We start from the raw sequence: 14,881 nt of genomic DNA, 5'->3' as shown, positions 1-14,881 counted from the left end.
GGTGGTCGTAGCGGAAAGAGTCCCAAAGGCGCACGAGACGTCCGATCGGACTTCGCGCTTTCAGTGTCATGTCATCGTCACTTCCCTCTTTCCCTCCCGCTCAGCAGGCTCAGACTAGTAGGTCTATAAACTCTCAGTTTCGTCTTATATCTCAGAGATACTCTGTAGTTCGCGCCAATCAACGCGATCTCTTCCATGTCTTGTCATTGAAAGAACATACAGAGAATACCTTGCGGGCATGGCTTGGTAAGTCCTTCTCGCTAGTCCATAACATTAATCAATTAATCACCGTCTCATTGATACACAGGGACCAGATTGTTATCACGGTGGGACAAAGAGATTGAGCTCGGAGTGAAACTACTATACTACGGGCTAACCACAGGTCGAGGTAGGGACGACCCTTCCCGTTGTCCGAATTGCTGCTGATCACTGGCCAGCTGTCCAGACGCTCGGGGAGGAATACACAGACATATGGCTGCATTCGTCTTCCACTAACAGACGACCCTCCGCAGAGCTCAGAGCGGCCCTCATCCTTCTGCCTACCCTGCCCTGGTATCTACTGGCGCGTTTCGGCTCTGCGCTGCAAGACAATTCTTCATTCTTAACAGCTATCGTACGAAGGCTTCCCACAGCCATCGAGGTCATTTCTGAGATCAATCTTGCGATATTCTACCTGAGGGGGACGTACTATGACCTGTCGAAGAGAATACTCGGTATCCGGCAGGTGCGTTATGGAAGGCATGTACTAGGCGAGTCACTCAAGGTCTTATCTTAGTTGTCATCCATTCCGGAAGACCCACGTACGAGACCGCCATCGTATGCTCTCCTTGGGATACTGCTCGGCGTCCGCTTGATGCATCGACTCTTTACATCACTACGTGCACTCCGAGCAAGTCGAGAAGCGAAAACGACTGCAGGACATAAGAGCAAGCAATCTGTGGACGCTTTGAATGAGGCGTTCATCGACGATCGTGCTGTTTCAACCATGCTCGGACCGAGTGACCCTGAGGGGAAGCCCGTTGTACCTGCGGAAGAGGATGACCGTACAGTATTGGATATGGCGGCTATCCCTGAGGAGCTTAGGACCGGCAGGAACTGTACGTTATGCTTGGAGGAGCGGACTGCTAGCTGCGCCACGGAGTGCGGTCACCTATTCTGCTGGGACTGTATTGTAGGTTGGGGCAGGGAGAAGGTCCGTTGCATTCACTTCAGCGTGGCGTATACTGTCTAATTTCTTGCAGCCCGAGTGCCCACTGTGTCGACAATCGTTGTCCTTGTCACGTCTTCTTCCAATTCATAATCTGTGATACTCAGTGATTCAAATAGTAGACACCTGTGAATGAGCTTCTAGTCCAGGGACGGACGACACGTTATACATTGGCTGTGCCACTACCCAGCCTGGAGCATTTTACAAGATTACAGAGTGGAGCCAACTCAAACTACCTGTTGTATCAGTGTAATGTTGTCACCTTTTAGGAGGATGCGACCTGAGACATACTACTCAGCGTCAGATCAGCACAGACATGCGAGAGTGCATACCAAGCTCCCTCCGTGGCTTAGCATCCTTCACGTAGACCTCTGCTGCCTCGTCCACCACGATGTTCATGAACTCATCGAATCCCTGCAGATGTATCTAGGTCAGTAATCGCCATCTCAGTCATGAGGTAAGACGTAGTAAAGCAAAAGATGATGGCAAAAGATGAGCGTCTATCGAGCGAGCACGCAGCGCATAGGACAAGGACGAAGACAGAGAAGCAGCCTTGACAATTTGACAGACGTATTCAACGCTCGTGCGTGAAGGGACTGGGGATGGAACACGCACAATTATTCGACCCTCAATCCGCATGTCAATATTGTCATACAACCAGATTACAACCTTTGTCCGCTGTAAAACGAAGTCAGCCAGCTGAGATGACAGATGTATTGCCGGGGCATCTCAAACCTGCTGCAGGTTTTTGAATATGACATTCTATACGAGCGTCCCGTCAATGAAGCACCTAGCTGTTTCAATGTACAACTCACGATGGGCTGGACCAAGACGCGCTGCTGTCTTCCGGACATGGTGGACTAGCAATTATCGAGGAACGAAGGTCTAATCCGTGAAGACGACTATGGAAGTGGATCCAGACTCGAGGACAGGTGTAAGCAGAGGTGCAGCAATAATGAAAGGCGTGAGGCAGCTGGGTGATCGGCACTCCCCGAGCTGCCAAAACTGAAGTCCATCGAGACGCGTCCTCCTTACCAGTCGCCAGCTCTTGCACGGCACTATGGAGGCGCGTCGTTTGCTCCGTACTCGTCTGTTTATTGACTGACTGGCTATGCTGTAGGTTCTGGCGCCCTCCAACTCGTCTACCGCTGCGGCGGTCACCTTCATTACATTCGTGCAAGACCTCAAGCGCAAGACCAAGACATGGGGACCTATGATCGAACTGTGCGCTAGTGGCGAGAAGACCTTGGAGAGATTTCGTTACCAGTTTCCCGATGACTGGCTGTACAGCGACCAGCTTACCGGAGAGTGGAGCGCGTTCAATGAGATCTTGAAGAGGAAGAATGATTCCATACAGGAGCAGCTCGGTGAGTGCCCCCTTGTTATTAGACGAGAATGCTATCATTAAACTCTGTATGTGGTGCTCATATTATAGCTGGCCTGCAGCTCAAGATCACGGCCGAGGATAAGATCGTTGAGAACAAGATAAACGACATCATTCAAGAGTGGGAGCAGACGCGACCTGTCCAGGGCAGTATGCGCGCGGACACTGCTCTGAATACCATTAACATCTTCGAGGGACGGTTGAACCGAGTTCAAGAAGAATACGACCTCGTCTGCAAAGCCAAGGAGGCTCTGGACCTTGAACTTACGAGACATACACGGCTGGAGCCCGTCTTCGAAGAGCTGCGGGACTTGAAGGCCGTCTGGACAGCTTTGTCGGGCATCTGGAGCCAGATCGGTGAATTGAGAGAGCTGTCATGGGCCACCGTCCAACCTAGGAAGCTGAGGCAGCAGATTGACGGGCTCCTTTCCTCGACAAAGGAAATGCCGACCAGAATGCGACAATATGCCGCTTTTGAATATGTGCAAGACGTACTTCGTGGCTTGCTCAAGTCGAATACGATCATCTCGGAACTAAAGTCAGAGGCTTTGAAGGACAGGCATTGGAAGCAATTGTTCAAGGCTCTGCGTATGCCAAGCACACCGAACTTGACTTTGTGAGTACATGGTACAGGTGAACTCCTTTGCTTGCTAATCATCGAATAGAATGACGTTGGGTAATGTCTATGACATGGACCTCAAGAGGAACGAGTCTGTCATCAAGGAGGTCATCGCCCAGGCCGGCGGGGAGGTATGCGCATAGTTCCTTGCCATTATATTTGCATATTGACTGCTCGATAGATGGCACTGGAGGAGTATATCAGACAAGTCAAGGAGACATGGACCAGTTATACCCTGGACCTGGTTAACTACCAGAACAAGTGTCGACTCATTCGGGGCTGGGACGACCTCTTCAACAAATGCAGCGAGAATCTAAATTCGTTGACTGCGATGAAGTTGTCACCGTACTACAAAGTATTTGAGGAAGAGGCAAGTTCGTGGGAGGAGAAACTGAATCGCATTCACGTCCTTTTCGACGTCTGGATCGACGTCCAGCGCCAATGGGTATATCTTGAAGGCATATTCTCCGGTAGCGCTGACATCAAGCATCTGTTGCCCGTGGAGAGCGCTCGTTTCCAGAATATCAATACGGAGTTTCTGGCTGTCATGAAGAAGGTGTACAAGTCGCCCTTCGTGGTAGACGTGATGAATATTCCGGGCATTCAGAAGAGTTTGGAGAGATTGGCTGATTTGCTGAACAAGATTCAGAAGGCTCTGGGAGAGTACCTGGAACGTGAACGTTCTTCATTCCCTCGATTCTACTTTGTGGGTGACGAAGACTTGTTGGAGATTATCGGTAACAGCAAGGACATCCTCCGCATCATGAAGCATCTCAAGAAGATGTTCGCCGGTATCTCGACTGTCATGCTTGACGAGGAATTAACGGAGATTCAAGGAATGGCGTCCCGAGAAGGAGAGGAGATCAAGTTCAAGACACCCATTCTGCTGAAGGACTTCCCGAAGATCAACGACTGGCTGGCCAAGATCGAGTCTGAAATGCGCATGACGCTAGCTCAACTGTTGACGGAAGCGGTCGGCGACTTGCAGTCATTCTACGGCAACGGCGGCCAGTTGCCAATGGACCAATTCAGAACGTGGATGGAGCAGTATCCTGCCCAGCTCGTAACTCTAGCCGTACAAGTGGCGTGGACAGCTTCCGTTGAAACTGCTCTCGAAGCGTCTGGGTCCCTCGAAGGTCCTCTTGCCACTGTCCTCCAAGGTCTGGATCTGCTCGCTGACGTCGTCCTAACGGAGTTGACTCCGGTTACGCGTCGCAAGTGCGAGCACCTTATCACTGAGCTCGTCCACCAAAGGGATGTCGTCCGTAACCTAATGCAACAGAAGATAACGGATAACAGAGCCTTCCCTTGGCTGTATCAGATGCGCTTCTACCTGGACAATACGGTTGACAATGCTCTTGATCGGCTTGCCATCCGTGTTGGTGATGCTTCATTCCCTTACGGATGGGAGTACTTGGGTGTGCCCGATCGTCTGGTGCAGACTCCTCTCACAGATCGTTGCTACCTTACTTTGACGCAGGCCTTGGATAATCAGCTCGGTGGTGCGCCATTCGGTCCTGCTGGGACAGGTATGTACTTTCGCAGCCAATGTTGTTGAGCAAAGCTAACCAATGATGTTATTAGGGAAAACGGAATCTGTCAAGGCTCTCGGGGTTCAATTGGGACGATTTGTCCTGGTTTTCTGCTGCGACGAGACATTCGATTTCCAAGCTATGGGCCGTATATTCGTTGGGTTGTGTCAAGTTGGCGCCTGGGGCTGCTTTGACGAATTCAATCGTTTGGAGGAACGCATTTTGAGTGCTGTTTCCCAACAAGTCCAAAGTATCCAGCAAGGTCTTGTTGCTGTAGCGAAGAATCCCAACGTAGAGATAGAGCTCGTGGGTAAGAGTCTGAAGATCAACAAGAATATCGGTAAGCTGTGTAGTTACTATATCATAAACACACTCGATCCTGACGGCGCGTTAGGTATTTTCATCACGACTAACCCCACGTATGCCGGGCGTTCGGCTCTACCTCCCAACTTAACGAAGCTCTTCAGGCCGTAAGTGATCGCTAACTGTCATGATTGTGGGTCAACATTCTTATGCTTGACTGTCTGTAGTATGGCTATGACTCGGCCTGACAGAGAGCTCATTGCTCAGGTCATGTTATTCTCGCAAGGTTTCCGTACTGCCGAGTCCCTGGCATCCAAGATTGTGCCTTTCTTTAATCTCTGCGACGAACAGCTTTCTCCCCAGCCGCATTATGACTTTGGTCTGCGGGCTCTGAAGGCAGTGCTGGCTAGTGCCGGTATACTGAAGCGTGAGCGCCTCCTCAGCGTACGTGCTGCGGAAGGAGAGGGAGGAGAGGCCGTCGGCTTGTCCGATGCAGTGTCTGAACAAGTAATACTAATACAGAGTGTCACCGAGACGATAGTCCCCAAACTTGTGGCCGACGACGTGCCCCTCTTGACCAGGTCCGTGCGGATCGTTGAACTTTTCTCTATCCTAGCTGAGCGTCTATCAACAGCCTCCTTGCTGATGTGTTCCCTGGCGTGGATTACGAGCCTGTGGACTTGAGTGCTCTTAAGGAACAGATCTTGAAGGTGTCAGCGGAGCGCCGCCTCGTTCCTGGGGAGCGTTGGATTTCCAAGATTCTGCAACTGTATCAAATCCAGAAGATTCAGCACGGTCTTATGATGGTTGGGCCATCAGGCAGCGGCAAGACTAACGCCTGGCAAGTTTTGCTCAAGGCCTTGGAACAGCTGGACGGAGTGGAAGGCGTAGCGTATGTCATCGACCCGAAAGCAATGGATAAGGACGCACTCTACGGCACTCTCGATCCTACGACTCGTGAATGGAATGATGGACTGTTCACGCACAACCTAAGGAAGATCGTTGATGACGTTCGTGGCGAGAGCGGGAAGAGGCACTGGATCATTTTCGATGGCGACGTAGACCCAGAATGGGTAGAGAATCTGAACAGGTAAGTCATTTCTGCCGCCCGTTATACAGCTGTGCTAACGGAAACGCCAGCGTGTTGGACGACAACAAGCTACTGACGCTACCTAACGGTGAACGCCTCAATCTTCCTCCGAACGTTCGCATAATGTTCGAGGTGGAGCATCTGCGTTATGCCACTCTGGCTACTGTCAGCAGATGTGGTATGATCTGGTTTAGTGAAGACATCGTGGAGCCCTCGATGGTCTACCGCCATTACCTGGATACGTTGTCGACGGTTCCGCTGGACGCAGACGACGAGGAAACGAGCGATCTTCTCGTGAGGCGCACCGATGCTGCTACCTCGGATGCGGCAGCCTCAGCCAATTTGATCGCGCAGAAGCAGATAGCGGCTGTCCTCGAACCTTACTTCGCTGAGGGAGACCTCGTAGAATCGGCGCTGTCCTACGCCGACTCCATCGAACACATCATGGATTTCACTGCGACTCGAGCCCTCAATACGCTCTTTTCGCTTCTCAATAAGACTGTCCGGAATGTAATCGAATACAATATCCAACACTCAGATTTCCCTCTCCCTCCAGAACGTGTCGAGCAATACGTAACTAAGCGGTTGCTGGTGAACATCATTTGGGCTTTCTCAGGCGACGCGAAACTGGACCTGAGAGCTGACATGGGCGAGTTCCTTCGGAAACACACTGGCATTGATTTGCCTCCTTTAGCTGCTGGTAGTTCACTGCTGGACTACGATGTTCATATCCAGAATGCAGAATGGACAGCATGGGCATCAAAGGTCCCTGTGATCGATATCGAATCGCATGCCATTACAGCTTCTGATGTCGTCGTTCCGACCGTCGACACCATCCGGCATGAGGAAGTCCTATACTCCTGGCTGTCGGAACATAAACCACTTCTCCTTTGTGGCCCGCCTGGATCCGGCAAGACTATGACGCTCTTCAGTGCTTTAAGGAAGCTACCAGACCTAGAGGTCGTTGGCCTGAACTTCTCTAGTGCTACCACGCCGGAGCTGATATTGAAGACGTTCGATCAGTATTGCGAATATCGTAAGACACCGAATGGCGTTGTGTTGGCTCCTACGCAGATCGGCCGGTGGCTCGTAGTCTTCTGCGACGAAATCAATTTGCCTGCAACAGACAAGTATGGAACTCAAAGAGTCATCTCCTTCATACGTCAACTTGTCGAATGCAACGGCTTCTGGCGAACAAGCGACATGTCTTGGGTCAAACTCGAAAGAATCCAATTCGTCGGTGCTTGCAATCCTCCCACTGACCCTGGCCGAGTGCCCCTCAGCCACAGGTTCTTGCGGCATGCACCCTTGGTTATGGTGGATTATCCCGGAGAATTATCTCTCAAGCAAATTTACGGCACCTACACTCGTGCTGCCCTGAAGGTTGTGCCTAATTTGCGCGGTCATGCGGAACCGTTGACGGATGCCATGGTTGAATTCTACTTGGCGTCTCAGAAACGCTTCACAACCGATGTCCAAGCGCACTACGTGTACAGTCCTCGTGAGCTTACACGTTGGGTGCGCGGTATCTATGAAGCGATCCGGCCTCTGGAAATGTTGACCGTGGAGGGTCTCGTACGCGTGTGGGCGCATGAAGCATTACGTCTCTTCCAGGATCGGTTGGTAACCGAGGAAGAGAAGCAATGGACGGACGACAATATCGATTTGGTGGCCATGCAGCATTTCCCCACCATCAACCGTGACGAAGCCTTGGCCCGCCCTATTCTATTTTCGAATTGGACGTCCAAGAACTACATACCCGTGGATCGCGAAGTTCTTCGTGAATACACCAAAGCGAGATTGCGGGTGTTCTACGAGGAAGAGCTTGATGTGCCGCTGGTTCTCTTCAACGATGTCCTCGATCATGTGCTACGTATCGATCGTGTCTTCCGGCAGATACAGGGTCACCTCCTGCTTATCGGTGTAAGTGGCAGTGGGAAAGTACGTATATATCATTCACCGCGTCGAAGCTACGCTCACCATTTTCCTAGACAACGTTGTCTCGCTTTGTGGCCTGGATGAACGGTCTTAGCATATTCCAGATCAAAGTGTCCAATAAATACACGGGTGATGATTTCGATGAGGATCTTCGGACGGTCCTTCGCCGAGCTGGCTGCAAGGGCGAGAAAATATGCTTCATCATGGACGAGTCCAACGTACTTGATTCGGGGTTCTTGGAGCGTATGAATACTCTCCTCGCCAATGCGGAGGTTCCCGGTCTGTTCGAAGGTGACGAACATGCGGCCCTCATGACGGCGTGTAAGGAAGGCTCTCAAAGAGATGGATTGATGCTGGATTCGCATGAGGAATTGTACCGGTGGTTTACTGGACAGGTTGCCAAAAACCTCCACGTCGTCTTCACGATGAATCCTCCTCAGAACGGACTGGCCTCTCGTGCTGCGACGTCCCCAGCGCTATTCAATCGTTGTGTCCTGGACTGGTTCGGCGATTGGTCCGATCAAGCCTTCTATCAAGTTGGCATGGAATTCACCAACACGCTGGACCTCGATCTTCCAGCGTACAACCCGCCTGCTCACTTCCCGATTGCTTACCGAGAGTTGTCAATGCCACCGACCCATCGAAATGCCGTCGTCAATGCGCTCGTGTTTGTCCATATGTCTATGTATGCAATCAACCAAAGAATCAGCAGACGTCAAGGGCGTTACAACTACGTCACTCCACGGCATTATCTGGACTTGTGAGTGTATGATTTTTATGACGACAATGCTCTGCTAAATGGCGATATAGTATCAATCACTACGTGCGACTCTTTAATGAGAAGCGAAATGAATTGGAGGAACAACAACGGCACTTACACGTCGGGCTGGACAAGTTACGTGATACCGTCACTCAAGTCGAGGAGTTGCGGAAGAGCTTAGCTATTAAGCGGTCTCAGCTAGAGGCGAAAGATGCAGAGGCTAACGAGAAGCTGAAGCGCATGGTTACCGACCAGCAGGAGGCTGAACAAAAGAAGGCCGCTTCTATAGAGATCCAGGCAGCTTTGGTCGAGCAGGAGAAGCACATAGAGCAGCGTCGCGCTGTCGTAATGGCGGATCTCGCAGATGCAGAGCCTGCTGTCCTTGAGGCTCAAGCCGCTGTTAGCAACATCAAGCGGCAGCACCTGCAAGAAGTGCGTTCGATGGCTAATCCACCAGAGGCAGTTAAGTTAGCCATGGAATCCGTCTGTACTGTTCTTGGACACAAGATCGACAGCTGGCGTACAGTTCAAGGTATCATTCGTCGAGACGACTTCATTCAGCGGATCGTCAACTTCGATACTACGAATCAAATGACCAAGCAGATCCGGGAGCTCATGAAGAAGGATTTCTTGAGCCGACCGTCGTTCAACTTCGAGACTGTCAATCGAGCTAGCAAAGCTTGTGGTCCTTTGGTAAAATGGGTTATTGCGCAAGTCAAGTTCTCCGAAATCCTGGACAAGGTCGAGCCTCTTCGAAATGAAGTGCAGTCTCTGGAAGATCAGGCAGAGCAAGCAAAGCAACAGGCCAAGATGATCATCGAAATGATTGCGGAGCTCGAGGCCAAGATACAGACGTACAAGGAAGAATACGCGTTACTCATTAGCGAGACCCAGGCTATCAAAGGGGAGATGGAGCGTGTCCAAAGTAAGGTCGACCGCAGCATGAAACTTCTCGACAGTCTTTCTTCAGAACGTGGGAGATGGGAGGCAGGAAGCAGGACCTTTGATGTTGAAATGAGCACCATCGTGGGCGACGTTCTATTGTCCGCTGCTTTCCTTGCATACGGAGGATTCTTCGACCAACATTATCGCGAGGTCATGTGGCAAGAATGGGCTAGCCATCTCGGAGAAGCTGGCGTTAAATTCAAGCAAGAACTCTCTTTCCCTGAATATCTGTCTACCGCCGACGACCGCCTCAGCTGGCAATCGAAGTCGCTTCCCTCTGACAACTTGTGCACAGAGAATGCCATTATGCTTAAGCGGTACAACCGTTATCCGCTTGTGATTGACCCCACGGGCCAGGCTACGACCTTCCTCCTTAACGAGTACAAGGATCGCAAGATAGCCGTCACCAGCTTCCTGGACGAGGCATTCCTGAAGGTGCTGGAGAGCGCGCTGCGGTTCGGTAATCCTCTGCTCATCCAAGATGTAGAGCACCTTGATCCGATATTAAATGCCGTCCTCAACAAGGAGATCCGACGCACTGGTGGACGTGTTTTGATCCGCCTGGGCAATCAAGACATTGATTTCTCTCCTTCGTTCACTATGTTCCTGACTACTCGGGATCCGTCCGTTGAATTCTCTCCAGACATCTGCAGTCGGGTGACATTCGTCAACTTCACGATGACGAGGAGCAGTTTGCAAAGCCAATCTTTGGACCAAGTTCTCAAAGTGGAGCGGCCTGATACTGAGCGGAAGCGTACGGACCTCATGAAGGTGCAAGGCGAATTCAGATTACGCTTACGGACTCTAGAGAAGCTTTTGCTCCAAGCACTCAACGAATCCACTGGCAATATCCTCGACGACGACAAGGTCATAGATACGCTTGAGACCCTGAAACGCGAAGCTGCGGAGATCACAAGCAAAGTCGAGGAAACGGATCTTGTCATGCGGGAAGTGGAACAAGTAACGGCAGAATATCTCCCTCTCGCCCAAGCGTGCAGCTCTGTCTTCTTCATTTTGGAGCAGATGAATCTGGTCAACCACTTCTACCAATTCTCTCTGCGCTTTTTCCTCGATATCTTCGACTACGTCCTCCACCAGAACCCTAACCTCAAGAATGTCTCAGACTATAGCCAAAGGCGAGATATCTTGCTGAACGATCTCTTCTTGATGGTGTACAAGCGGACGTCTCGAGCTCTGCTGTATCGGGACCATGTCATGCTGGCGGTGCTCCTGGCTCAGGTCAAGGTGCGCGGCATCGAAGAGATCACCGATGAACTGGAATTCCTGCTGGAGAGCGGAGAGTCGGCTGCTAGCGCTACGCCTCGACCTAGCGACTCTATATTGACCGAGGATCAATGGCGTCGCCTACAAAGCTTCTCCAAACACTCGATTTTCAAGCCCGTCCAGTCCCACATCTCGGAACATGAAAATGAATGGATACCTTTCTTGGAATCGCCCACGCCCGAACTATGCACGCCGAAGCCTTGGGACCCGAGCACACGTATGTGATGTCATTTTTTCTCAGTTCTCGACTAACACCTCATACAGCGGCCTTAGAAGCAATCCGCGTCCTTCTTATCATCAAGTGCCTGCGCCCCGATCGTCTACTGCAAGCGACGGCAGCATTCGTTCGGATTGTTTTCCAGACGGATCTGTCAGAGGTGTCGGCATACAATCTGGGAGCCATGGTATCAGATGAAGTTCCTCCTGCTACCCCTCTCGCTCTCGTTTCTGTACCTGGCTATGACGCCAGCTATCGCGTGGACAACCTTGTTCAGACCACTAACACGAGATGCACATCTGTGGCGATGGGGTCACAGGAAGGATTCAGCCTCGCAGATCAAGCCATTGCCGGTGCTGCGCGCCAGGGAAGCTGGGTTCTTCTCAAGAACGTCCACCTCGCCCCGTCATGGCTGGGTCAGCTGGAGAAGAAACTACAGACGCTGAACCCTAACCGCAATTTCCGCTTATTCCTCACCATGGAGGCCAACCCTTCGATCCCAGTGAACATTCTACGTCAATCACGCATTATCATGAATGAACCTCCGCCGGGTATCAAGGCAAACCTCCTGGATTCACTGCGGAGCGTCTCTTCTTCTCGTCTGAGTCAAGGGCCCGCTGAGAAAGTCCGACTCTATTTCCTTCTGGCTTGGTTCCATGCGATTATTCAGGAACGTCTACGCTACGTACCCCTTGGTTGGAGTAAGAAGTATGACTTCAATGACTCCGACATGATTTCAGCCTTCAACACAATCGATGCTTGGTTGGGTGCGGCTGCTAGGGGTCGCGCCAACATAGATCCCGCTGCGATACCCTGGGACGCTCTCAGAACCCTCATCAAGCAGTCTGTATATGGTGGACGGGTCGACAGCGACTTCGATCAGAGAACACTCGACGCATTCGTGGATGGGCTGTTTACCCCCGCGGCTTACAATGTCGATTTCAGCCTTATTCCGAGTGTTAACGGCGCAGAGTCACTCGCTAGTCCCGACGGTACGAAGCTGGAGCACTTCCTGTCCTGGGTTCAGGGCCTTCCAGATCGTGAACCCCCCTCGTGGCTCAGTCTGCCTCCTACTGCTGAGCGTGTGATTGCTGTTGCTCAAGGTGTGCTCATTTCTTCTGCTTTATGATCCCGTTGCTTATCTGGTTATTCTAGGGAATGAATTGCTCGTGAAACTGCGGAAGATGAGGCAGTTGGCAGACGACGAAGATGAAGTCTCGCCAGCCGCTGGTGGACCCGCCAAAGGACAAGCGTCCCAGCAGCCTGCTTGGATGCGGAATTTGCATGATCGATGCCAGGAGTGGTTGTCGTATCTCCCATCTGTGCGTGGCAGCAGTTTCCATAAATTATCTTATGCTTACCTCTGTATTACAAGTCCTTCAATACGCTTAGCAAGCCCTCGACTGAGAACCAAGATCCTCTGTACCGGCTCTTCTTCCGTGAAGGGACTATTGGGCGCAAACTCCTCGAGCAAGTACGCAGGGACTTGGAAGACGTTGCCAAAGTCTGCGAAGGTGCTCTCAAACAGACGAATCATCTGCGCAACCTTATGTCATCGCTCACGAAGGGTAAGCTCAAGCGGATCTTGTATAGTGTCGTTTGCTAAGCTGCCCACCAGGCACGATTCCTGACCATTGGCGGCGGTACAAGGTGCACAAATCCATGTCCGTCGCGGAGTGGATCCCGAACTTGGCGCGTCGGCTGGGCCAGCTGGACAAGATCGCGGGCCTGGACAGCCTCACCAACATCGAGGTGTGGCTGGGCGGCCTCTTCTTCCCCGAGGCGTACATCACCGCGACGCGACAAGCCGTCGCGCACCGGAAAAAGTGGAGCTTGGAGACGCTGAACCTGAGGCTGGACATTGAGCGCATCGACGACCCCGGCGCGTTCATCGTCGACGGGCTGGTTCTGGAGGGCGCTGCGTGGGCGCAGGACAAGCTGGTGCTCAACGACGGGGAGGCGGTGCGGCTGAACCCGTCGCAGGTGCGCTGGGTGCAGGCGTCGGGCGACGGGGCGCAGGCGACGACGGTTACTCTGCCCGTGTACCTGAACAACGACCGGAGCGACGTGCTGTTCACGGTGGACCTGCCGTTTGACGGGAGCGCGGGCGCGTTGGTGGCTATGCGCGCGGTGTGCTTGACTGCGGGTGGTTAGAGGGTGACGTGGATTTTTTTGGATATCGGGTCGATACCCCTGGAGCAGTGATACCTGATGGCTAGAGTAATGTGTATGGATGTAATGCTTGGATACGATTACGACGCTTTACGAATAGAGACGATTTCTCTTATCCTATGCAGGGAGACTTTTTCGATCTGTCGTCTAATTTGATTATTCCATGATGTCTAATGTGCTAGAAATTCGCTCCCTCCCCCGACCTCCAGCAACTTCCAGTCAACGTCGACGCCAGCTTGTTTGAATATGCGCTTGGCGTCCTCTGCGATTTGTTCAAAGTTGTGGGTTGCGAGAGCAAGGACGGTGGGGCCTGCGCCTGATAGGCAGATCCCCAGTAAGCCTGGATGGGATGCCGGCGTGAGAGCGAGCACTTGGGGAAGGCCGGGGATCTAGCTTGGGGGGGTCAGAGGTGTTAGAGGACAGGAGTGCTGGACGCACGAGTGACTTTCGGTAGGGCTGATGTATTCGATCTTTCATTGCTTCGTAGATGAGGTCGGGGTCTGGGGGAGTTTGACCGAGTGCTGTGGTGAGGACAGCTAGTCGCTGCAGATTGAACACCTGCAAAGCACGCGTGAGAGGGTGAAGACCACATCCATGCCGAACGGAGACGAGGTCATACCATGTCTTTTCTCGAATAGGCTTGCGGAAGCACCTGCCTGGCCTTGGCGGTGCTCAGCTCGAATCGCGGGATGATAGCGATGGCCTTGACGGCCTGGGACCATCCGAACCTGACATAATGGCCGATGCCCTGCGGGGGGACCGGCGGCGGGGGATCGAGCCCCCAGTGCTCGTCGGCATCGGGGGGGTACTCGGGGAGGACCTCGCTGAGGGGCACGCTGGCGCGGGCCATGGCGTCGTCGTCGAGCTCGCGCAGGTAGCTGCCGACGAAGCCGCCGACGAGCGCGGCGGTGACGTTGTCCGGGTGGCGCTCGACCATGAGCGCAAAGTCGAGGAGGCGCGCGGCGGGGAGGCGGAGCGCGGCGACGTGGTTGGCGAGGAGGACGCCTGCGACGACGGCTGCGCCGGAGGAGCCGAGCCCGCGGCCGAAGGGGATGTCGTTGTGGCAGTGGAGGGAGAGGTGGGAGGGGAAGCGCGGGATGGCGTGGCAGCGGAGGACGTACAGCGCGACGCGGGAGGTGAGATTTTTGTACGGGTCGAGGGGGACTTCGCCGGCGCCCTCGCCGGTGTGGGTGATCCTAGGCGGGACGTAGGTCGCGGAGGACGCGGTGGCCGGGACGGAGACGGACAGGGAGAGCCACAGGGAGAGCGAGAGCCCGACGACGTCGAAGCCTGGGCCAATGTTTGCAGAGGTGGCGGGGACGCGGATTGTGAATGAGCGGGTGTCTGCAGACATGGCAGGGGGGTGGACTAACATCAGCGGATCTTTGCCTTGCCAAACGAGGAATCTAACACAGCCACCGCGGTGGAAC

At 53.0% G+C, this 14,881-nt stretch overlaps 4 protein-coding genes across 4 annotated transcripts; 2 read left to right on the top strand and 2 right to left on the bottom strand.

Moving 5' to 3' along the window:
• Nucleotides 1-68: 68 nt before the first annotated feature.
• On the top strand, nucleotides 69-1,307 carry GLOTRDRAFT_102715 (uncharacterized protein; the record flags this gene model as incomplete). Its single annotated transcript, XM_007863377.1, has 6 exons — nucleotides 69-117; nucleotides 169-246; nucleotides 308-388; nucleotides 438-724; nucleotides 776-1,192; nucleotides 1,242-1,307. 6 exons carry the CDS (start codon nucleotides 69-71, stop codon nucleotides 1,305-1,307), a joined length of 978 nt encoding a protein of 325 aa, XP_007861568.1.
• Nucleotides 1,308-1,434: 127 nt separating this feature from the next.
• Nucleotides 1,435-2,061, bottom strand: GLOTRDRAFT_30477 (Sm-like ribonucleoprotein; the record flags this gene model as incomplete). The annotated part of the gene is made up of 5 exons (XM_007862011.1): nucleotides 1,435-1,487; nucleotides 1,540-1,621; nucleotides 1,823-1,885; nucleotides 1,943-1,969; nucleotides 2,023-2,061. The coding sequence occupies 5 exons, from the start codon at nucleotides 2,059-2,061 to the stop codon at nucleotides 1,435-1,437; spliced, it is 264 nt and encodes an 87-aa protein (XP_007860202.1).
• A 50-nt stretch (nucleotides 2,062-2,111) lies between these two features.
• GLOTRDRAFT_124768 (uncharacterized protein) lies at nucleotides 2,112-13,433 on the top strand (the record flags this gene model as incomplete). Its single annotated transcript, XM_007863376.1, has 16 exons — nucleotides 2,112-2,141; nucleotides 2,328-2,574; nucleotides 2,643-3,207; nucleotides 3,257-3,341; nucleotides 3,392-4,739; nucleotides 4,795-5,082; nucleotides 5,137-5,212; nucleotides 5,273-5,626; nucleotides 5,680-6,135; nucleotides 6,186-8,076; nucleotides 8,127-8,833; nucleotides 8,884-11,279; nucleotides 11,327-12,382; nucleotides 12,435-12,601; nucleotides 12,655-12,847; nucleotides 12,898-13,433. 16 exons carry the CDS (start codon nucleotides 2,112-2,114, stop codon nucleotides 13,431-13,433), a joined length of 10,395 nt encoding a protein of 3,464 aa, XP_007861567.1.
• Nucleotides 13,226-14,834, bottom strand: GLOTRDRAFT_113508 (homoserine kinase). Its single transcript, XM_007863105.1, has 3 exons — nucleotides 14,071-14,834; nucleotides 13,890-14,009; nucleotides 13,226-13,840 (listed from the first exon to the last, which is right to left on the bottom strand). Exons 1-3 carry the CDS (start codon nucleotides 14,824-14,826, stop codon nucleotides 13,622-13,624), a joined length of 1,095 nt encoding a protein of 364 aa, XP_007861296.1. The 5' UTR covers nucleotides 14,827-14,834; the 3' UTR covers nucleotides 13,226-13,621.
• Between the last annotated feature and the right edge of the window lie 47 nt (nucleotides 14,835-14,881).

Source organism: Gloeophyllum trabeum, assembly GCF_000344685.1.
Source record: "Gloeophyllum trabeum ATCC 11539 unplaced genomic scaffold GLOTRscaffold_00001, whole genome shotgun sequence".
Taxonomy (NCBI): domain Eukaryota; kingdom Fungi; phylum Basidiomycota; class Agaricomycetes; order Gloeophyllales; family Gloeophyllaceae; genus Gloeophyllum; species Gloeophyllum trabeum.
The sequence above is the reverse complement of the archived record's forward strand: the minus strand, read 5'-3'. Positions and strand labels throughout refer to the sequence as shown.

What these genes read in the sequence shown, in the direction of transcription:
- GLOTRDRAFT_113508 (XM_007863105.1), bottom strand. Translation starts at nt 14,826, where the DNA reads ATGTTAGTCCACCCCCCTGCCATGTCTGCAGACACCCGCTCATTCACA. An exon ending in CCTATTCGAGAAAAGACATG is followed by an intron (nt 14,010 to 14,070) that starts GTATGACCTCGT and finishes CGTGCTTTGCAG; the next exon opens with GTGTTCAATCTGCAGCGACT. An exon ending in AGCCCTACCGAAAGTCACTC is followed by an intron (nt 13,841 to 13,889) that starts GTGCGTCCAGCA and finishes CCCCCAAGCTAG; the next exon opens with ATCCCCGGCCTTCCCCAAGT.